The sequence below is a fragment of the Salvia miltiorrhiza genome, chromosome 2 (genome assembly GCF_028751815.1).
Source record: "Salvia miltiorrhiza cultivar Shanhuang (shh) chromosome 2, IMPLAD_Smil_shh, whole genome shotgun sequence".
Taxonomy (NCBI): domain Eukaryota; kingdom Viridiplantae; phylum Streptophyta; class Magnoliopsida; order Lamiales; family Lamiaceae; genus Salvia; species Salvia miltiorrhiza.
Window position 1 is genome coordinate 22610767 of NC_080388.1, and position 23808 is coordinate 22634574.

At 36.9% G+C, this 23808-nt stretch overlaps 1 protein-coding gene and 1 long non-coding RNA gene across 5 annotated transcripts; one reads left to right on the forward strand and one right to left on the reverse strand.

Annotated features, from left to right (window-relative positions):
* The first annotated feature begins 6031 nt into the window (after nucleotides 1-6031).
* On the forward strand, nucleotides 6032-11319 carry LOC131011607 (uncharacterized). Of its 3 annotated transcripts, none has more exons than XM_057939378.1 (9): nucleotides 6032-6756; nucleotides 7546-7689; nucleotides 7788-7900; nucleotides 8512-8590; nucleotides 8674-8702; nucleotides 9310-9403; nucleotides 9790-9879; nucleotides 10028-10220; nucleotides 10487-11319. In XM_057939378.1, exons 2-9 carry the CDS (start codon nucleotides 7546-7548, stop codon nucleotides 10963-10965), a joined length of 1221 nt encoding a protein of 406 aa, XP_057795361.1. In that variant the 5' UTR covers nucleotides 6032-6756; the 3' UTR covers nucleotides 10966-11319. The 3 variants fall into 3 exon arrangements, with proteins under 3 accessions (XP_057795361.1, XP_057795362.1, XP_057795360.1); XM_057939379.1 differs by lacking the exon at nucleotides 6032-6756 and adding an exon at nucleotides 6819-7095; XM_057939377.1 differs by lacking the exon at nucleotides 6032-6756 and adding an exon at nucleotides 6839-7156.
* Nucleotides 11320-22249: 10930 nt separating this feature from the next.
* Nucleotides 22250-23158, reverse strand: LOC131011608 (uncharacterized). 2 transcript variants are annotated; one of them, XR_009097043.1, is made up of 2 exons: nucleotides 22857-23158; nucleotides 22250-22699 (listed from the first exon to the last, which is right to left on the reverse strand). It is a non-coding gene; the product is annotated as an uncharacterized LOC131011608 (long non-coding RNA). The 2 variants fall into 2 exon arrangements; XR_009097044.1 differs by having other exon boundaries at nucleotides 22250-22760; nucleotides 22857-23157.
* Between the last annotated feature and the right edge of the window lie 650 nt (nucleotides 23159-23808).

Below are 23808 nucleotides of genomic sequence, written 5' to 3' on the forward strand. Positions count from 1 at the left end.
ACGCGACTGACATCATGTTGAACCTTACTGAGGTGTTTGGGGAGTCCGTGAGATCTGCTCGCTTTAACATAATGAGAGAAATATTAGCATGTAAGATGAGCGAGGGCAGTTCTGTACACGAGCATGTCATGCATATGACAAATCTTTTTGATAGACTTGAGTTGCTCGGAGGAGGTATCGAAGGGGAAGTCAAAGTCGATATCATCCTAAACACTCTCTCCAAGTCTTTTGAGAACTTCCGTCTCAATACCATTATGAGCAAGGTTAACTATTCTCTTAATGAGTTGTTGAATGCTCTAGTTATGGAAGAGGGAGTCATGGGCAAAGGGAAAGGGGTGCTTGTCGCTACCAAGGAACTTGCTTCCTCGTCGAAAGGCAGGAAAAAGAAGTGGAAAGGTCCGAAGGGCAAGGGAGGCAAGCAAGCTAGTGGGAGTAGCGGAGCGGGCGGCCCTACCAGCGGCGTGAAGAAGCCAACGGAGAAGAAAAAGTGCTTCAAGTACGGCAAGACTGGGCACTGGAAGAAAGATTGTCCGGTGCTAAAGGCAAATGGACAAGGTACGTCATAAGTTTTAGTAACTGAGACATGTTTAGCTTCGTTTTCTACTCATTCTTGGGTAGTGGATACGGGGGCAACTGACCATGTTTGTTACACCTTGCAGGGCTTCAAGCCGACAAGGGAATTGACAAGTGATGAGATCACCATCTCCATGGGCAATGCATCGAAAGTTGCAGCTGTTGCAGTTGGAGATTTATCTTTATGTTTTGGTGATGACATTTTAATTTTGAGAGATATTTTATATGTGCCGGAGTTTCGGCGGAACATCATTTCTGTTTCAAAATTACTTTTGGATGGATATTCTGTTACTTTTGATAGAGGTGTTTCTATCATGAAAAATAACATGATTATTTGTTCTAGAATTTTGAACAACTCTCTCTATACTATTACATGTCCAAATTATAGTTCTATCCATGTTGCATCTACATCACTAAGGATGGCAACGGGCCGGATCTGGATCGAGTCTGGCCAATACCAGATCCAGATCCGTTTTCATATACTAGATCCAGATCCAGATCTGTGGATCTGAAAATTTTGGATCCAGATCCGCGAGTCCACGGGTCCAGATCCATGAATCTGCTATTTTTAAATTAAATTAAAAAAATTTCACAAAATCGACAACATCTAATTTCCATCATGAAAAATATAACACAAAATACTTTTATCTAATTACTTTTAGTTTTTATTCTTTTGAATATAATTTATTTATTATTTTTAATTTAGTTAATATTATTAGTAAACTAAATATAAAATATAAAATATATATATATAAAATAAAACGGATCCACGGGTCGGATCTGGGCCGGATTCGAATATAAAATTTCAAGATCCAGATCCGATTCCGTTTTCAAAACTAAGATCCAGATCCAGATCTAGATCCGTCGGGTCCAAAAAATTGAGATCCAGATCCGTTCGGATCTGGACTGGGTCCAAGATCCACTGCCATCATCACAAATTTGTCCAAATCCAAATAAGAGGAAATGTTTTTCTCATGAACAATATACACATGCTTGGCACCTAAGGTTAGGTCACATCAATCTAAACAGGTTCCAAAGGCTCGTGTCGAATGGAATTTTTAAAGATTTTCAAGCTATTCCATTTAGAACCTGCGAATCCTGTATAGAAGGAAAGATGACGACAAGGCCTTTTAAGGCAAAGGAGAATAGGGCCTTGCATGTGTTAGAATTGATTCACTCTGACTTGTGTGGGCTGATGTCCACAAAAGCTCGTGGAGGGTATGAGTACTTCGTCACTTTCATTGATGATTACTCAAGATATGGATATATTTACTTACTTTTCACCACAAGTCTGAATGCTTTGAAAAATTCAAAGAATTCAAGACGGAAGTGGAGAAGAGATTTGGTAAATCTATCAAGTCATTGCGGTCTGATCGCGGTGGCGAATACCTCGGAAACGAATTCAAGCAATACTTATCAGATTCTGGGATTACGTCCCAATTGACTGCACCGGGTACTCCCCAATAGAATGGTGTAGCGGAGAGAATAAACAGATCTCTTTTGGAAATGGTACGATCAATGATGAGTTATGCATCGTTGCCTATTTCGTTTTGGGGATTTGCCTTGGAAACAACGGCTTACTTAATGAATCTAGTGCCGTCCAAATCTGTGCCTAAAACTCCTACCGAATTATGGTCAGGGCAAAAACCCAGCTTGCATCATATAAATGTATGGGGTTGTCCTGCATACGTGCTTGATAAGAAGACAAAGAAATTTGAGCCTAGATGTGAAGTAATGCTGTTTGTAGGATATCCTAGGGAAACGAAAGGTGGTTATTTATATAATCTTAAGGATCAAAAAGTGGTTGTTAGCACCAACGCACGATTCTTGGAACAGGATTATATAGATAAACACAAGTCTAAGTCCGAGATTGTCCTTCAAGAAATCGAAGGCAATGGACATGCAATACCATCACCCCAGCCAAGTGTGTAAGTGAATGCACCACATGACACTGCACAAACCATTGTCACAGCTGTACCAACGCCGCTTCGTCGTAGTGGGAGGGTTATCGTCGATTTATGTTATCGTCTAACCCGATCGATTTATCCTCGTAGACAAGCATGGAAGATTTAGATGCAGATTCTTGGTACGACGCCATGGTTTCTGAAATAGAATCCATGACTGCTATGGAGGTATACGAGAAAACTGAATTACTAGATGACTTTTTGGCCACAGGTAGTAGGTGGGTATACAAGACAAAGAGAGATTCGGATGGCGAAGTCGCAGCTTTTAAAGCTAGACTGGTGGCGAAAGGTTATACCCAGGAACAAGTCATAGATTATGATGAGACCTTTTTGCCGGTTGCCATGCTTAAGTCCATCCGAATACTCCTTGCCATAGCAGCCCACATGAACATTGAGGTTTGGCAAATGAATGTCAAGACCGCTTTCTTAAACTATTTCCTTGAAGAAGGAAGGGACATCTATATGCAGCAACTCGAAGGGTTTGTGAAGAAGGGTGTAGAGCATCTTGTGTGGAAGCTAAAGAAGTTCATTTATGGACTTAAGCAAGCTTCGAGGTCATGGAACAAACGTTTTGACGAGGTCATTAAATCCTATGGATTTACTCGTTGGGAGAACGAAAGTTGAGTGTACCGCTTAAATGCCAATGGTGACGTGGTTTTCCTTGTACTTTATGTAGATGATATCCTCCTCATTGGCAACAATGTGGCGCTGTTATCGGACATAAAGATGTGGTTATCCGAACAGTTTCAGATAAAGGACTTAGGAGATGCAGCGTACATCCTGGGGATCAAGGTTGTTCGTGATCGCCAGAAAAGGATGTTAAGCTTATCTCAAGCGTCCTACATTGATACTGTGATTGCTCGTTTTAGCATGCAAACTACCAAGAAAGGATTGCTACCTTTCAGACATCGCATTCCTCTGTCTAAGGACATGTGTCCTAAGACGCCTAGTGAGGTTGAGGAAATGAGGAAAATACCATATGCTTCCGCTGTAGGTAGCCTCATGTATGCGATGCTTTGCACGAGACCTGATATTTGCTATGTCGTTGGCATGGTTGCGAGATATCAGTCAAACCCTGGACCAGGACACTGGACTGTGGTAAAGCATATTCTTAAGTACCTGAAAAGGACTCGAGACTATAGGCTAGTTTACCGGTTAGACAGTCTAACTCCTTTGGGTTATACCGATTCGGATTTCCAGGCTGACCGGGATGAGAAGAGATCTACCTCTGGTTATGTGTTTACCTTGGGAGGTGGAGCCGTATCATGGCGGAGTGCAAAACAGCAGTGCATTGCAGACTCCACCATGGAAGCCGAATATGTAGCTGCTTCTGAAGCTGCTAAAGAGGCTGTATGGTTTCGGAACTACCTCTTGGATCTAGGAGTGGTACCTAATTTGCCTAAGAGTGTCATAATTTATTGTGATAACTCGGGTGCAGTGGCAAATTCTAAGGAACCCAGGACCCACAAGGCGACCAAACACATAGAGAGAAAGTACCACATCATACGAGAAATCGTACACAGAGGAGATGTGCTGGTTGAGAAGATCAATACTTTGGAGAACTTAGTTGATCCTTTCACAAAGAGTTTACCGCAGAAGGCCTACGAGAAGCATGCTCAAGGGATGGGATTGCGGTTGATGCCACCCACTTAGAGAAACTTTAAGTATAAGTGAGAGAAGTGATTGTGTTGTAATAGCTAATATTTAGACGCATTGTTTACTAAAAGTTTGCTTTAGTATAAGTGGGAGATTGTTGGATTTGTATACTGAAAGCAAGAATGTTTTATGCTTGAATACAATGATTCATGTATTCACTGTTTTATCTCCTATCTGATTGTGTTCATGATTGCATATGTATGTCCTTTATCTCTATATAAGTAGATTATATGGTGATTAACAGATCACAGAAGGTCATATAATTGGAATAAACTTAAGAGATATAAATAGATCACAACCGAGATGACTCTAGGACGAGTCGTTGGTCTAGGCTGCAGTATAGATGAAAATAGTTTGTCTTGACTATTTGTCTATACTGGTACGTCATAACGTATTGATAGGATCACAGTGAGATGTATTCTTCTATCTGACATAAGTGAAGAATCAAGATCTCGGTGACTTAATAAAATCTTAATGCTAATAAGATTTCAGATATATATGTTGATTCGTGTATCACTTTGATTTACCATGGGTGAGAGTTATATATTAACTTGAGTACTCTGTATCTTTGGTGATAACGGTCAATATATGATATTTGGTTATCTGTATTAGTACCCGTATCCGATATAGGATAGTGACATCCCTTTAAGGAGCTCAATAAGATTTATTGCGTTAAACCCTGCAGATTGATTAAGTTCAGGTGCAATAATAAGGTTTGAGTGGTACTGCTTAAGGATTACAAAGAGATTAATTAATTAAGCTGTCAGAGCTTCAATTAATTAATGGATGTCGGGTATTTTAAATACGGAGATTTAATAAGTCTAAATACAAGCCCCGACTCATCATCGGTAATAAAGGGGTAAGTCAGTATTGATTCTCTAGTGGAATGAATTAATATTTATGAATTAATTATGATCTGGGCTGATCATAAGAATTAATTCATTAGAGGCCCATCTTTATTCCTTGTATTTGATCCCTGGACTGGCCCAAAGTCTCCTGAGCCCATTAAGGAGTGAGGGACGCCTATTACAGTTATTGGGGCCCTAGGACTGTGTTTTGTCTATAAATACAGCTATCTGCTCTCGGAATAATACACACAAAAATTAGGGTTTTAGAGAGAGCAGTAGGGGTCGAATTCTTTGTGGGAGTTCTCATAGTTCGTTGTCCATCCAACGTTGGAAATTGAGCGGGATACAGTTCAGAATGTCAGAACTGGAGTCATTCGATTCAGTTGTCAACAGCCTCTGCATCCAATTCACAAGTAAGTGATTTTAACTCCAATTCATAGGAGCATGTTAGGAATTAATCATTGTATGATTAATTATGATATCCGAGAAACGATTTGCTGTGGGCTATATCCTTCAATAGAAGCATAACAATAGTAATAATTATATATAGAAGTTTAAATAAGATTTTAATTTACATGAGGATATTTTTGTTGATTTTTTAATCATATTTTGGATTGTACTTATTAATTAAATATTTAAAGTTCAAATTTGGGGTTTTAAGTAAAACGAATAATTTTTGTATTGAAAACTGAAAAATTGTTTTGGTAATCAAGTGATTTACTCAAATTGAATTCATATATAGAAAAGGCAAAAGTGATTTATAAAAATACGGTTAACTTTTAAATGGTCTTTATCCTATAAATTTATAATTGAATTAATTCAATGATTTAGTTTTCAAGTTTATGATAATTTTTTTTATAGAGACACCAAATTTCAGTTTATTTATTTTTCTGTCTTTTTCTTTTCGCTTTTAGGGTTCATCAAGGTATTTCAAAGCAATGCTACGGTGGAAAATTTATGCTTATTCGTATTATTATGTATATTTTTATTTCATATTTGATTACGTGTATACATGTATCATTTTTATGTCTATGATTTAATCATGGGACTCAAACTTCTATCCTATCAATTCATGTTATAAGTTTATGATTTGTCATGGGGCTCAAGTCTCTACCCCATCAACTCAAGCTATGATTAAGTTTTCGTCAAGGGGCTTAAGTAGGTCTCTACCCTATTGGCTCATGTTTTGCAAGTATTACATGTCATGATAACATGATTTGATTATATAATTAACGTATATGAATAATTGTTTTGTTCCTCATTGAGTATATTTGATATGCTCACCCCTTTTTATTTTCTTTCAATTTTGTTATTGTGGAGTCGAGGTAGCCATGGAAGTCGAGAATGACTAGTGATAAAAGATTTTGTTTAAATTCATTTTTTTTTGTTTATAATTATTATTTGATTTATAAATGCTTTATTTATCCTAGACTATGCGAATTTTTGACAAGTCATGTCACTTTTGATTGTGTTGGAGTTTGATTTTTTAACAGAGTAGATGTGGAGTTAGAAATCGGTCTTGTTTCTCACTGTCTCTCGTCTCCGGCCTTTCTCTACCGTCCCCGCCGGTCGCCCCAGCTGCAGCCGTCTCCTATCGCCCGTGGCCTCGTCCCTCGCCCTGCCAAGCAGCAGTGGGCGACGCCGCCGCCCTCGCCCCACGCCGCCTCCTCCGTCCTCCGTGCCTCAGAAGTATCAGTTGCCTCCGTCACTAGCAGGTAAGCCCTACCCCTAAAACTTTTTCTTTTCTTTTTTTCCTTCAAGTTTTAATGTCTGAGCTGAGACTTGGCCCACCAATACGAAATTGATTGGGGTGCTCTCTCTCTCTCCCTCACGTATTGTGGACTCTATCAAAGAATCTACACCAGTCTCTCTCCAATTTAATTTGAGGTTCCCCACTAGAGAAGCAGCAGCAATCTGCACAAACGAATACATATAATCTTTTCATCTCCCAAAGATTCCTCATCCACGAAACGGATTTACTCACAGCTAAAAATTAAGAAATCGGGTATTTTGTTTATGCAGTGCCCGACGAGTACCCGAGTAGCTTGGTCGGGGTAATGCACCCGACCTGTACCGATTTTACTCCTCTATGTGTAGATTTTATGTATGAGCTTGGTAATATTGTCAACCTTTTCATGATTTGATCTTTGTTATATTTGACATTAATAATCTTAGATAGAAACCAACTATTTGACATTTAAGATTAATACAATGCTTGGTTGAGGTTGCGGAGTACTAATTGTCAGCCAAAGGGGAAAATATCTCAAACATTATCAAGTACGTGTAGAGAGGTTGTCAGCTTTAGTCTTTCATAAAATATTAAACGGGGAATGTGACGATCATAAGAAAACCTAATACTATTAGCCTAATAGCCAATGGCCCAGTACTAACCATTCTTTTGACGCGCACACCTTCTAGCAGTTAAGGTAATTGTTAATGTGAAAGAAGTGCATAAACTTCATGGATGGATTAGAATGTTGATTCATTGCTACAACTGAATACAGATGGGTTCAGACATCAAAACAGTTGAACAGAGATTGAAGTCTTTCACCAGTCAGCTTCACACGGAATGTGGAATTCTAGAGAGGCTTGTGTATAAACACAAGAATCAACATCGAAGATGCTCTTATTTTCAATACATTCTCAAGGTCTGTAGTCTTGGTAATGTTTAATTTCTCCATCAGGAATATAGCTATATGTTATGATATTGTTACAAGTTCTGATATGTTTGTTGGTTGCGTGATAGGTTAGAAGGGATTTGCAGCTTCTGAAATTAGGTGACCTGGAAGAGGTTTTGGAGTCGTCTTTTCTGGTGATAAATGGCGATAGGCCAAAACAAAAGGTTCAGCTTTTAGAAGGGTATTACTCCTCATCTCTTCTTTTGTTCTACCTTCTTCTCTTTAATCAATCTATCTCAACTGAGTATCATCAAATTCCTTACAAATACTCGTCTGTCAATGGATGTGACCCCTCTTACTATGAAATTTGAAGCTAGACTTTTGTGGTAGAACAAATTCAAGCTAATATTGAACCATTTTGAGTTAGTACTGAAGACTATACATGCTTGATTGGCATATGCAAATTTCCGGTTAATATGAATATTCCCGCACAAAGATGTGAATGGATTAGTTTATAAGTGATCTATCTGGCGTTTCTTGTTATTATCATCTGTCACTTATCCTAGATCCATGTATTGCTTGGTATTCAGAGTCTCAGACTCATAAATTTCATCTTAGGTAGGCCAGGAAGTGGCCTTCTGCTGATGTCATACTTACTAAATTTATTTTACGCTCTAAGATTCAAATAAAAGTGGCCGGTGGCTCTATCTTGTTGGTTTAGGGTCAGGTCTTTTTATTATAATTGGTAGCTTAAGTCAAATATGTAAGTGGGGGAGTTCTAGCATGATTTCTTTTGTATGTAGTTCTATCAATTTTTTTTATTATTGTAATGTTATTGCCTATCGTATGTAGTTTGAAGAGGAGAAAAACTAACAGTGGAAAATATAATTTTCTGGAAAGGCTTTTGGGAGTTACCCGTCTATTGTCACAGGTGGTTTCCTTTATTCTCGACTTTAACATTACATGTTGAAGCCAGTATTTCTCATTTCTGGCTTCTTTGTCATGCTTTTGCAGATTGTTGAGCCTTTGCTGAAGGCAGCTATGTATCCTTATAGTTCTTAACTGTTGATTGTGTTTGTGTGTGTATGCATCTGTTTGTGTGTGTGTAGGATAATGATTGTCCATATTTGTAAATCACATAAAATATAGTCAAGTCTTCTTGTATGGAATATTATGTCATTTAAAAAAAATATCAGTACTGTTCAATGTTAATTATATTATATAAATTTGATGAGAGTTTTATAACATCTACTTTTGCACTTCTGACCCACATATTATTAGCAGAACTTCTACATTTGTCCTGCAAAAATTATTACGCCAAGTTTATAGTCTTCTCAATTTGTGTCATAACCAGTTCTTGGTTGTTATCCTCCTGTATTTATTTCAGTCTTGTCTAATTCTTCCGTGTTGTCGCTTGCCATTAAATTGTGATTCAGTTCGTGATGTCTGGCCTTTATTTTTCATTTATTTCAACTTTCCCTAGTTTATCCCTATGACCAAATCTACACAAATTAAGTGACCTATGATTCTTGTTTCCCATTTGTTGTTAATGTCTTTTGGCACAAAGTGGACTTGGGAACCGCCTGTTATTTTGGATATCCAATTTTATCCTCACGAATTTGTTGTTGTGAATATCTTAACTATGCAAAGGGAGATATCCATGCTTCTTGCACGGTCATTTTTCATGAAGTTTTCACTGGCGGTATTGGCTGTGCTTGCACGTATTCGAGTACTGGTTCAACAAGTAAGGCAACATTTTCTGTAAACAGCTCATGCTGAAGTTGCTACAGTAACTAATTTTATGTCATCATCTATCAGAGATTCGTTTGTGCACATGACCTCTCTTTCTTCTTGGACTTTTTTGAAACTGTCCCTTTTCTCCTTTGGATGAGAATGTGTGTTGGTTGAGGTGTTCAATGGGTGAGGTTTGAATCTGTCAAGGGTATTGTTCAGCTATTTGGATGTTTTCAGTTGCCAATAATCTGGAACTGTGGCATATTTATTATCATAAAGCTATTCCTTAGATTGCCCTAACTTCATAAAGAGTGGGTTCTGTAACATAAACTATAGCCCAAGTCTAAGTAAGTAATTGATGTGTTTTTCATTTATTTAAAATTTCCTTATTTGCAGATGCTTTTTGATGCTGTTGTTCTATACAACACCGTTTCTTCTCTTTCACAAAAGGAACAAAGTATTAAATTAAATCAAGAAGGATTCGAGGTCAGTGCATTCTTGTTTGTGTTTGAAGCAATATATAAGTTACCTGCAGCTTCTATTTTGGTTATTTTCGTATTTTCTTTTTCATCTTTTTGCCTATACTTATTTGCAGTTTGCTTATGGAACTCCCTTTTATTTACTTCATATTTAGGTCTTTAGAGAATATTTTCCAAGAAAAGAGGAAGTGAGAATATTACTAGAATGCATTTGGCAGAAGGATAAGTTTGTCTTAGTTGAGACGACCCACAAAAGTGAGACCACTAGTCAAGAGAAGGATGACCCAGGAGACTTCTCACTGAGCACTCCACAAATACTATATGAGAACATTGAGGTTTTACTAGGAGGTAATATATAGTCTTCTGTTATTTTTGTTTTTTTCACCCAATGAAGATGTCATTGTAATAATTTAATAACTACTCAAGATCACCCTCAAAAAAAAAAAAAAAAAAACTACTCAAGATTCAGTGGAATTGAGCTTATAAGGTTGTTGGATTTAAAATTCCATTTACCGTTCATGTTATTTAATTGCATTTCTTCTCAATTCTCATCCTGCTTGGAGCCATTCATTTTGAATGATTAGCTTTTTCCTAAAACCTTTTTCTTCATATAGTTGATGAAACTGGGGCTGCAACTTCTGTACATCCGGCAACAGACACAAACGATGTTGAAGAGAACTGCAGTTATGCTGGATTGAAGAAAGATGATAAAAATGTTCCGGAAGCCTCAGATATAGTTCCATCTTCAACTGCAAATATAGTTTCCTTAGAAGATGGTTTCACCAATTCATCGGCTAGAACATTCTCCGAAACAAACAGAAATAAGTTAGCTGGAGATGATTCATGCTTTATGAGAACCTCTGAAGCCAGAGGCACACACATAGAAGCTAGCCGGCCTGCTATTTCAACCACATTGGTTCTTTCAAAACCAGTTAGAAAGGAAACGAGTAAGAAGGTTGCTTTTATAACTGTTAAACAACCACCTCCATCGACTACAGATCAATCGAGGTTTGATTTGAAGGTCACAGAAAGGAACAATAAAGATCCATTTTTCAGTCTCCTTAGTGGTGGGGACAAGAGTAGTCTATTGTAAGTAGTAGAGTAGCCTTTTCAATAGAGTCGATATCTGAGTAACTTGGCTCATTTTACTGCCCTAAATACAAGTTAGGGAAATTTTGGTTTTGATCCTTGAAAGTCATGGATGCTCCAACGAGACAATTTTACCATCTACAGCTTAAGGCGGAGGCTGTGCTTGGCCAAGGTACAGCTTTTAACACCTCAGATATCTGTTGAGTTTAGCTCAAAATCGTCTTATCTTGTTAGTGATAGATTTTTATTATTATTATTTCATTAATCTTTTACTGTGTTTACTTGATAGAGATACTGAAAAAGAAAAAAAATGCATTTTTCATTATTAAAGAGGTAGTATGGAAGAGAGTTACTGAAATTGGATGTTCCAACACTCACATTGTGAGATCATCTTATACTACAGCTGTTGGCATTTTATATTGCTGTGTGATGACTTACTCCCTCCGTCCCATAAAAACATGCATAATATGGGACGACACATGTTTTAAGAAATTCTGTAAAGTGTAGAGTGAGTGGAGAAAGAGTCCCACATTGATTGTGATGTTTAGTGAGATAATTATTACTATTAACTGGATATGCATGTTTTTATGGGATTGACGAAAAAAGAAAACTATGCATGTTTTTTATGGGACGGAGGGAGTATTTGTTATAAAATACTGGTGTGCATGAATTGCTAGGTTTAATATTGTTTGCAAATTAATCTTGAGGTTGTAGTTGCTGCCTTTTAATTTTTTATCTTTTTGGTAGGTTGCTTTTTAAATTTCATTCTATAAAATTACTACTATTAGAGAGTGCTACTAGTAATCGCGTTGGAAAATGTAGGACAAGTTTATCTAATTTATTATTGAAGATATTTTATCACAATAAACACGTGAAAATGATGGAAAATAAGTGAAAATATATTTTTTTATCTTCTTTCATCAAAGTAAACGTCCTTTGAGGAAAACAAGTAATCAACCAAAATGTTAACTCTTACTCCCTTTATCCCATTTAATATAAGTCATTTTCCATTTTGAATTATTCCATTACAAATGGCTAATTTTAAAAATGAAACTCCTTTATCTCACAAAAAATTGTGAACTTCACCATTCTTTATACTTTTATTCTTTAATCATTATTTTAATAATTGTGTTTAAAAACAAGTGATCATATTTAGTGAAAAAGAGATAATTATATAAGAATTAAATAAATCTATCAATTTGATTGAAAGTCTCGAGTCTTTTCGGTCGAACAAACTAAATTATTGATGGGACCATCTCGTAAACTATCGAGATTAATATAGTAGTAATTTTTGGAGTGAATAGTTAGATTATAAGTTGAGAAATGTTAGTGATGGATAGTTATGAGTGGGTCTGATACACTAGTACAATAATTTTCAGTGTTGGAAAGCGGTCATTCAATGAAAGGGCCTCCACTCTTAATCCCCGCAACAAAATTTTCATCTAATTTATGTCTTTAAGTCAGATTTTAGCGTGTCGCGTGGAGTGTTTATTTTTTTAGGGTTATTAGAGCAGCCACGGTGGGTGACCCGATAGGTGCCACCCGAATCACCCATCTATTGGATCCCCCACTGCAGCAGCTGGCGTCTCGAGGGTGCCTCGATCTATCGGGGCTGACCTAATGTTGTTTGGGGAAGGCGCGTGCTGTGCACGCACCTTTATTAAAAAAAATCAAAATAAAAAAAAAGACGGTTGGCAATTTAAAAAGATTTTTTTTTTTGAGAAAGGGTCATTCGTCCGTTTAACTTTTTCTTTTCCCTTTATATACTCTTCTCCTTCTTCTAATCTTGATCCATCTTTTTCTATCTTCTTCCATCTTCTTCTATCTTCTCTCTCAATTTCTCTGGAAAAAAAAATAGATCCATACAATCCAAACTGGTACGACCCAAATTGGGTTCCTGATCTCTCTGGCGAAGGCGATTATCATCCCGATTTGGCGGATATCAACTTGGAGGAGGAACCTCGTCAAAGCGGCGAAGAGGAGGCACCGCCGCCCACAGTGCGTCGAAGCTCAAGAAATGAGAGGGGCGGAAGATGATGGCCTTCAAGGAGAAGGCGTTAGCTCCTACACCCTCGAGGAGACGGACCTTATTGTCTGTGTTTGGGCAGAGGAGACCAACTATGTCGTTCGGGGTGTCGATCAAAAGGGAGAGGCCTAATGGGGCCGGATTCTAGACCGGGTGAACGCCCTCCTCGGCGCCGCCTTCAAACCCCGCCAAATAAAGGGACACTTCGCTCGAATGGCTGCGGAGGTGAAGTTGTGGGAGAATGTTTGGGTGGAGGTTTGCGCGAAGTGGCCCAACAGAAGGCCCAAGTCATCTTCCAAGCTAGGAGCCCAATTTCTGGCCCCTTCAACTACTCGAATGCATGGAAGATGCTCCGAATCATTCGGAGGTTCAAGTCCATGTACCTTGAGGGCGACGTCCATTCCTCCAAGAGGACGAAAACGTCGGAGACAGGCGACTTCACCACCTCGGCGTAGGGCGATGAGATCACGTCTTCCCGGCCAATTGGAAACAAGGTGACGAAAGCGGTGGCGAGAGCGGCGAAGGGGAAGGGGAAGGTGTCGCAAAGCTCGGAGCCTCCACCGCAATACAAGGAGAGGTTGGATAGATCGGACGACAAGCTGGAAAAAATCATCGGCGAGTACGCTAAGATGAACGAGCTGAAGCGAGAGATCCACGACGATCATATCTTATTCATGAAGACGGATGGCATGGATTTGGAAACCCTCCAAATCCACAAGGCTCGGGTGGCGAAGATCGTAGCTAGGTTGAAAGAACAAGGAGATCTTTAGGTTTTAATTATGTAATTTTTAATTATGTTTTTAGGTTTTAATTAAGTAATTTTAAATTATGTCTTTAGGTAACTTTTTAATGTAATTTTTAGGAATTTTAAAATTAATGAAGTTTAATTTTAATTAAATTGTGTTATTTAAATGTGTGCAATTAAAATTAAATGAAAAATACCAAAATCAAAACTAAAAAGATCAAGTCAGCTATCAAGCCACTCCACTATGGCCTCCTTAACCCAATGTGGTCCCCATTCTATCATGTCAGCTATCAGGTCACCCCACTATGGATGCTCTTAGCACGTAAATATATAAATTTTGTTTACTTTTTAAAATTTAACATGATTTTTATTTTTAGTTCACAAATACATGAATTTAGCATTTTTTCTGATTTTTAATACCGATAAAGAAATTTTTTATTTACTGTCGATGTGGAGGCCGAAATACATGACGTGAACTACGGAATATGCACTTGAATAGAGTAATCGCCAGTAAATTAGAGTTTTTTCTTGTCTGTTTCAAAAATAAGAAAAAACGCTAAGTTCATGTATTTGTGGACAAAAAATAAAAATTATGTTAAATTTTATAAAGTGAACAAAGTTCGTGTATTTACACGCTAATAACTCATTTTCTTAATATTATTTATTTAAGGGAGATTTTCTAAACTACTCACTTTGGTGAATGCATGTATCAAATATACCTTTTTTTTTTTTTTTTTCATTTATTACATCCTATATCCTTTTGCATTTTTAATATATCCTATATATATTGCGCATAATATATTTGATTTGATTTGTATTTGATTATGCGCATTAATATATATATATATATATATATATATATAGGGTGTGGTTCTAGAGAGAACTACATTATTTGTGAGAATGTGAGAACCATCAAATCTAATGCATTCACTATAAAACTTAATGCATTCACTGTTAAAATTAATGCACTCAAAAAAATAAAAAAAATTGCTCCCTTCAGGATTCGAACCCAGGATCTGCATTCATCCAACAAGATGATACATTCACCGTAGATCTTGATAATCGAATGGCTGAAAATGGTTCTCCGTTCTTTTTTATTTATGGTTCTTTCTTGAACCTCTCCCTATATATATATATATATATATATATATATATATATATTGATTTATGCGCATTCTCACAATTCTTGTCATTATACGCATTCTTACAATATGTGTTTGATTTGTGCGCACAAATTCTTACAATTTTTAATTTATGCGTAAATTCTTACAATTCTTATAATTTTGGATTTATGCGTACATTGTTACAATTTCAGATGAATGTGTTTGGATTTATACTCGAATTCTTATGAACGAATTGTCAACATCCATAAGATACAACAAATTCACGGGTAACCAAAATTATTACACCATATATTGGATTGGAGGATGAAAGGAAACACAACAAAAATTGTGTGAAACATACCAAACATTGGAAATTTGCTGAGATATCCAAATTTTGTTTGTTAAGTGCACTTTGGAATATCAAAGGAAGGAGATAAAATACCAGGTTTTTATATTTAACTGTGTCAAATTTTTGTTATACTTTATTTATTGCTGGTTATTTATGAATTTCGTAATACGTCCAATGTTTATGAATTTTGTAATGATTATTCTCTTAGGAATTGTAACGATAACAATTTATTGATTTTTAGGTTACAATTTATTGTTTAAAATTTATTGTATAGATAACTTGTTGGGTTAAAAGCCAAAAAAATACACCAATTATCACCGAATTTGTAAATTGCACATGACCTTCAATACATCACATTTTAATTTAGTTGTAAATTGTACACGGTGAAAGTTTCAGTAGCCCTTAAGTTTGACCGACGATGACGTGGACAGTATTTAACATTACATGACATTACTTGTGGCTTTTTTAACATGCTGGCAAGCCACATGGGCAAAACGACGTTGTTTTGCCCAAAAAAAATTAAAAAAAAAATTGAAGAACCCCTCTCCCCTCTAGAGGCCGAGCAATCCCCTCCTCCGGCACCGGAAAATCGCACATGCCCCTCTCCCTTCTCTGAAGCCAACCTCACCCCCAACGTCACCCTCCGCCGCCTCATCCAGTCCTGGTGCACCCTCTACGCCTGCCACGGTGTCGAGTGCCTCCCCACCCCCAGGCCCCCGTCACCAAACCCCAGCTCCTCTCCGTCATCGCCGAAGCCGATGCCAGATCTGGGGATTTCCCCCCTTTTTACCCCAGGCGACGAAGGCGACGCCACCCCCATCAGTGGCTGAGCCACCACCACTTCTGACCTTCTCCGACCCACACACACCACGCAACAACAAATACCAAACCCCAGCTCATCATCTCCCTCCTCACCGTCGCCGGTGCCAGATCTGGGGATTTCCCCCTCTTTACCCCAAGCGACGAAGGCAACGCCGCCCCTATCAATGGCCGACCCATGCACACCACGCAACAACAAACCCCAATTCAAAATTTAATTTACCCAAAGTTGCCAACCACCACAACTCAAAATTTTGAAAGAGAAGCTAAGGCACGGTTTTCTTGAGTTCTGAAATTATAAGATAATTGAGAGGAGGGATGAAGGAAAAAAGAGAGAAGAGAGACAAAGAGAGGGAAGAGCGGCATCGGAAGACAGGACGACAACCTCTTCGGCGGCCACTGCGACTGGGCAACCGTGGCAGCGGATGTGTGTAGACAGAGAAAGAGCGGAAGTTGGAATTGAGATTGAGAGAGAACAAGGCTGTTCCCTTTTTTTATTTATTTTTATTAAAAAAATGCGTCCAAAACGACCTCATTTTATATGCTCGGTGGTTAGTCACGTCTGCAATTTTAGGCTGCCACATCAACTACGCTTAAGGTGATGGTCAACGCGTGTGCAAATTGCAACTAAATTAAAATGTGATATATTCTGGGGCTAATTTTGAAGGTCATGTGTAATTTGCAAATTCGGTGATAGTTGGTGTATTTTTTGGCTATTAACCCTAACTTGTTTAAATAATAATAAAAAAGTATTGATTATTATGTATTATGCGCCAATTAAAGTATCAATTTAGCACGTTTATTATTTAGGAGATTTCAAATTAGTGATTTAGGCGCATAAAAGTATTAGACAAGTTACAATGTATTGTTTAAAAATTATTATGTAGATAACTTGTTTAAATAAAAAAAAAATGTATTGATTATTACGTTTAGGGTTAAATATATGTAATATCACCAATTTTGATCGAAATTCAAATTTAGCATGAACTTAAAAAGTTTCAATTTATATGGGTAACTTTACTCCGTGTTCAATTTTAGCACCGATTTTTGTTTTGGGTAATTGGTGTGTAAATACATGAACTTTACTCATTTTTTGGTTTTTAACATGAACTTTAAATCCTAGTTATAAATACATGAACTTTACTAACTTTTGGTATTTAACACTAACTTTAAAATATAGTTATAAATACATGAACTTTAAACTTATTAAATTTTTAACACATTTTTCATTTTTTTCCAAATTAAAGTTGACTTAGAGTGCGTGAATCTTGGACAATTTCTTACTATAGAAATTAACACCGTTCAATTTTTGACCTATTTTTTATATTCTGAATTTCTAGATTTAGCTTTCTGAATGACGAAATTGATTTTCTGAAATCCCCAAATGTTAAAGATGAAATTCGCCTTTTGAATTTGTGAAATTTGTACAGCTCTGGAGAATGAGATGATCGAATGTTTGCGGCGCAACGCTGATGTGTTTGCTTTCACCACAGGTGACTTAAAAAGAATTGATCGAACACTGGCGGAGCATCGCCTAAATGTTGACCCAACAAAGAAACCAGTTATTCAAAAGACACGGCACTTCGGGCCAGAGAAGGACGCAGCCATCAGGGAGCAGATCAGGGCTTTGCTACATGCAGGCCATATAGTGGAAGTACAGTACCCGGTGTGGTTATCCAACGCTGTGATGGTCGAGAAAAAAGAGAAAGAGTGGAGAATGTGTGTGGATTACAGGGACTTGAATGCCACCTGCCCAAAGGATTGCTACCCTCTGCCTCGTATTGATCAGCTAGTTGATTCAACGGCTGGGTGCGAATTGTTGTCCATGATGGACGCCTTTTAGGGCTATCATCAAATCAGTATGCATCCGGAAGATATAACAAAGACAGCCTTTGCGGTGTGCTTGACTCAACTCAAAATACCTATTGAATTGACTCGCAATCGTACGAGGTCATTCTAGTGCAATAAGGTAACCCAAGTCGTCTCTCAAGGAAGATTTAACAGGACATTCAATCAGTCACACACAGAAAGCGGTAAATCCTAAACACTCTAATTGATTTGTTTGTTTGTACTAATTTCCTAATGCACTTAATTAAATAACTGAAATAAATCTAATTCTAATAATGATAAGCAAAAATAAATAGAACACTAGTACTGATGCAGAAAATAAATAAGAATCATAGGCAATAATTAAAGAAAAACTAACTAACAACCTACTAAAGTAAAAACTGACAATCAAACGAATAAATTTAAAATACCGAGCATTAAATCTACTGACTAAATCTATTAATCTAGAAGAACATAACTAAATCAATATATTGAAACGTGCGAACGAACTTCAATTAAATTCAAATAAGAGGAAATGATGAAATACCGATAAATGTTGAGAGAATAATATCCACCAGTGCTTACAACTTCAAAGGAAAATTGTAATTCAAATCTGAAATTAAATTCTAGCGACAGAATACTTAAAAAAAAACTCAAGAAACTAAAACCTAAAAAGTGTTCTTAGTGCCAGTACGTGGGCGGAAGTGATAGGTCAAAAGGAGTAGTCAGCCTCTTTAAATAGTCTCTCCCATAAAACACGTTTCTCCTTCTTTTACCTGAAAGTGCCACTCTTGAACAAAAGAAGGCCCAGTGGGCGCTGGGCCTGAGCTCGACCGCGGAGGAAAATAGGGGCCTCGGGCGAATGACATTGAGGAGCTCGCCAAGGGTGGAAAGAAGGCAGCCCTTGGCCGCTGGGATTCGCACTCAGGCGATGGAGAAGAGCGGCCCTCGGCCGCTGGGTTGAAGGCCTCGGGCGATGGGTAAGAGCGGCCCTCGACCGCTGGCCTTGAGGCCTCGGCGCAGCTCTTGTGCACGTGCATTCAGCACATAATATTTTCTCTTTATTGCTCCCATTTTGCTAAGTATTCAAATTTCCTCCATTTTAAACTCTTTGCAAGGATGTCTTTTGGGCTCAAGAACGCTGGAGCTACATATCAGCGCATGATGGATACGATATTTCAAAATCAGTTTGGGTTCATCATGTCAGTATATGTTGATGATATGATGGTGCAGAGCAGGGCTGCCGTTTCTCATCCTTCAGACTTGGAAGAAGTGCACCTTTGGTGTCAGGACTGGGAAATTCCTAGGCTACCGAGTGACTCCGCAGGGCATTGAGGTAAATAAGGACAAAGTGCAGGCTATCATAAACATGACACCACCCAGAAATGTTAAAGAGGTACAAATGCTGAATGGGCGACTCACGACACTCGGATGATTTATTTCACGATTGGCGGACCGGAGTCTACGTTTTTTCAAAATCTTAAGGAAATGAATCAAGTTCGAGTGGACTAAAAATTGTCAACAAGCTTTTGAACAATTGAAACAATATTTGGCGGGGTTACTAGTGCTGACAAAACCAAGGGCCGGGGAAACTTTATACTTGTATATTGCAATAGGAGTAGAATCTTTGGGATCAGTGTTCATCAGGGAAGAACGGGGGCAACAGATGCCAATATATTTCGTTAGTAAAATGTTGCAGGGGGCAGAGCTGAATTACTCTGAAGTGGAAAGAGCAGCGCTGATAGTGTTGGTCACAGCCCGAAGGCTAAGACTGTACTTTCTGGCACATAGAGTCATTGTACGAACATCATTGCCATTCAAGCAGACCTTAGGGCGACCAGATCTGTTGGGGAGAATAGTCAAATGGGCAATCGATTTAAGTGAATATGATGTGGATTTCGAGCCACAGACTGCGATTAAAGCGCAGGCTCTGGCAGACTTCATACAAGAAACTAGTAGTCTCAATAGCTCATACCAACACTCAATTCATCAATCAATCCATAGATTCAAGAATTCTCAAATTTAGACAAACTAACATAAGTGAAATTTCATAACTCTTCTCAAAGCTTTGCAATAAACTTATGAATCATCTTAATACACTTCAAATAGCACAAATCTCATTCTAAATTAAGAAAAGAAAGAGAAATTTTTTTGAAAGGGCACTAGCCCTAATTTTTGAAAATTTGGAAAAAAGGGAGGGGGTGCTTTTCTTGCTTTAATCATGCATATACACACATATATCACACCATGCAGTCTAGATCCAAGAAATTAGAACACTTACTCAAAGATTTAGAGAGAAAATGAAAATTCTTCACTCTTGACTCAAAGCTTGAAAACTTCTTCAAATAGCTCTTGATTCCAAGTATATAGATGTTTAGAGTTTGATTTCTATGGATGAGTTTGGTGTAGAGATGATCTAAAAAGCTTGAGTGATCTCATCAATGGAGGATTAATGGAGGAGAAAGAGAGAGATGAGAGAGAAAGGGGGGAGGGCATGAGTTTTGGGGTGTGAGGGGGAGAGAGAGAAATTTTGGTTTTGTTTAATCTAAAAGCTTGCTCCTTAAGCCTCTTGTGCAATTAATGCTCATTTAATGCTTACTAAACCCATTTGGCCATGTGGTAAAAATCACATTTAAAACTTATTAAAATAATGAATGTGAGTGTAGGAATGTGTAGTAAAATTAAATCATGTAACAATACTCACTAATTAAATCAAAACTAAGTACTCATGTGGCCAAATTAATAACAATACTAATAATTAGTGCACACATAAATCTACTCCATAATTATCTCAGAAAATAAATTCGAAGAAATTCTGTGAGGAAGATTTTAATATCAATAGTACTTCACCTTTTTCGATCAAAATTAATCCCGTTCATTAAAAATTTCAAAATTAATCTCGCGTGCCATTATCCACAAGAAAAAAAATCATAATCACTCAATCATTGATGCACGCGTATCAAATAAGTCACATATAATCGGTCAATCAAATAATCTTACACAAACGTCACATAAAAAACAATCAAATCTCATCGTCAATCTAATCGTCTCTCGAATTCGACTCTTCTCTATAGGGACTCTCACTCACATACCTAGACTCTATTTCTAGACGGGTGTCCTTAAGAAACTTAATAAAACAATCAGTCTCAAATATATTTATGCTTCCTTAATCGGAAACAAAAAAAAAATCTCTGCTCAATTCAATCAGCATCTCTATCTCAACTCATTCTATCAAAGCGATTCATTCACTAGCTCTATCATCAGCTTTTAAAATACTCACATCTCCATCTATCGAGAAACTCCGTCTCATCCAGTATAAGCAAAATCTAGTATGTCGATATCTTAGTACTCTTAATAATGTCTCGACACTATTAATAATAAGAAAAAAGTACGGGGTGTTACAGTAGTTTTATATAATCCCGCTTTATTTAATGTAAAATCACTTTGCATCAAAATTGTGAAATATTGAAAAGTTGAAAATGGATTTGTAATTTATTATATGTCGGGACATTAAACGTTGAGACGAATTAGAGCTCTAAGATTAAAAAAAATATAAAACTATATAGAAAAAACTTACGAGTCAGCTGGCCCAAAAAACTCTATAATTTTTTAACTATATATATATATATATATACATATATATATATATATATATATATATATATAGAGAGAGAGAGAGAGAGAGAGAAAGGTTAAATAGAGAATGATAAGTATGTAGAGAATAGAGAATCAATCCTAATCCTTAAATAATCTAATCTAACGGTGCACATAATGACCGATTTTATGTATTGTTTTATTGGAAAAGGTTATTTTTGTAAACCTTGTAACCGTAAAGAGTATTTCAAAGATACACCAAATCACCTTATTTACATTAAAATATATGTTTTAGCCCTAAATTGATTTATTCACGACACTGACGCCGTTTCTGAAGATCACGACTTAACTTCAAGATATGGAAATATTTTTTTGAACACTGATTATACGTGAAAAGATAACTGTTGTTTTAAAATTCTCATATATTTTCGAGTCTTATGTGTACAGTATTTTTATTTAGATGTTCGTAATTTTGTTAGGTTTGTTCGAAAAATTCTATGTTAAATATTTTATATCAGTAAAAAAATTCAAATCTTTCTTCTAGATGTTTGTAAATTTTTTGGGCTTGTTCAAATTACTTTATGTTAAATAATTTATGTCAGCAAAAAAAATTCGATTATTTTATTTAGATGTTCGTAAACTTTTAAAGTTTGTTCAAAATATTTATATTAAATATTTTTACAAGTTTGAATGAGATATCAATAATATTTTTTAGGAATATAATACGAAACGAATAATCATAATTTTTCAATAAACGAAATATAATTTTTTAATCCACAGAACACAGTTTTAACTCACAAAGTATTAAAAATAAAAATATTATACTGAAAAAAGTAATTCATGAATATATTATGCAACAAAGAATTACATTTTATAAATGAACATAACACAATTTCTAACGAACAAGATATATTCTTAAATGAACAGAAACCTAAATGAAACAATTAAAATAATTCAATTTCTTCCTCTCCTGCAGCTGCCTCAATCTTCCTCAGCTCGATCAAACCCACCCCTGAAGTTACAGTTGCATCATAAATTAGCTTGGCAGACTCAGTTTCACCCTCAACCCTAACAATAGCAGCTCTGCCTTCATGACTACAAACTTTGATCTCTCCACCTATTGTTGGGCCACTTGCTTCTGCTCCACAACCTTTGAAAATTAGGCACCATATATACGTACGACAAGTGTGTGATGGCCACATAATCAAAAACAATGTTGAAATCCTTGGCTCTTATGATCAAACTCTCTCAACATGGGACTGATTGATACAATTGCTAGAAATGTCAAATAAATATTAGATTAGACATCGGAAAGGCGACGTCGACAACCCGTCTTCTGATAAAAAATTAGAAATAAAAATCAAATCTATCAAGAAACACCATAGCAAATCACTGGGAAATAGATGACTAAGAAAAAAATAATCAAACTCACCAACAACGGAATTGAAGAAGGCTCAGTTGGACGACAAGATCCATGCCACCATGGTCGTGTCAGCACCGCCTGCGACCGCAACATTTAGTCGCAATTTTTCGATCTCACACTGCGTGAGTTCCAGAACAGATGTCGGCAACCGTCGAATGGGGAGAAGGGACGAGGGATTGGAACGAGAGAGAGAGAGAGAGAGAAAGAGGAGAGAGAGAGAGAGAGAGAATAAAAAATATCCAGTAAACGGGGAGAAGATCGGTTTCGATAATTGTGGAGTGAATTTGGAATGTTTCGTTTCACTCATTTTCAATGTTACCAATATACCTTTTTTGTAGTTATAAGTAAATTTCATCCGTTTATATTGTAATTAAATGTGGCTTGCTGATTTAATTCAAACCGCACGATGGAGCGATTTTGAGGGATGAGATTTAATCTCTATTCTCTACATATAGGGTCATTCTTTGTTTAACTTGACCCTATATATATATATATATATATATATATATATATATATATATATATATATATTCTAACCCAAATTTGTTGCTATTTCTGTTGGGAAGTTAATGAAATATCCTAATCCTAATTTTGATGATACCAAAATCAATAGGTTTCACTTGTAATAGACTAGAACTGTTCGAACTCAAGTGTTAGAGTTCTTTTTTTAGTTTAGTTGTTGTTCTGAAGACTGAAGACACCGACCGATGTAACGATTAAAGCAAAGTCAAATACTGATATTTGACTTATCAGTCGAAGGATCAGTTTCGACTGATTACTTAATGCGCGCCACGTGGATTCAGCGGACTGATACAAAAGTCAAGTATCAGTTAAACATTCTTCCTCGGACTGAATCTCCTATGTTCAAAGGAAGCCTCACACTCCAGAAGTACAGCCGCATTAAATGCAGAGTTCTCAGGATCGTCCTTTCTCTGCAGAGGCCATTCCTTTTTGGCGATTA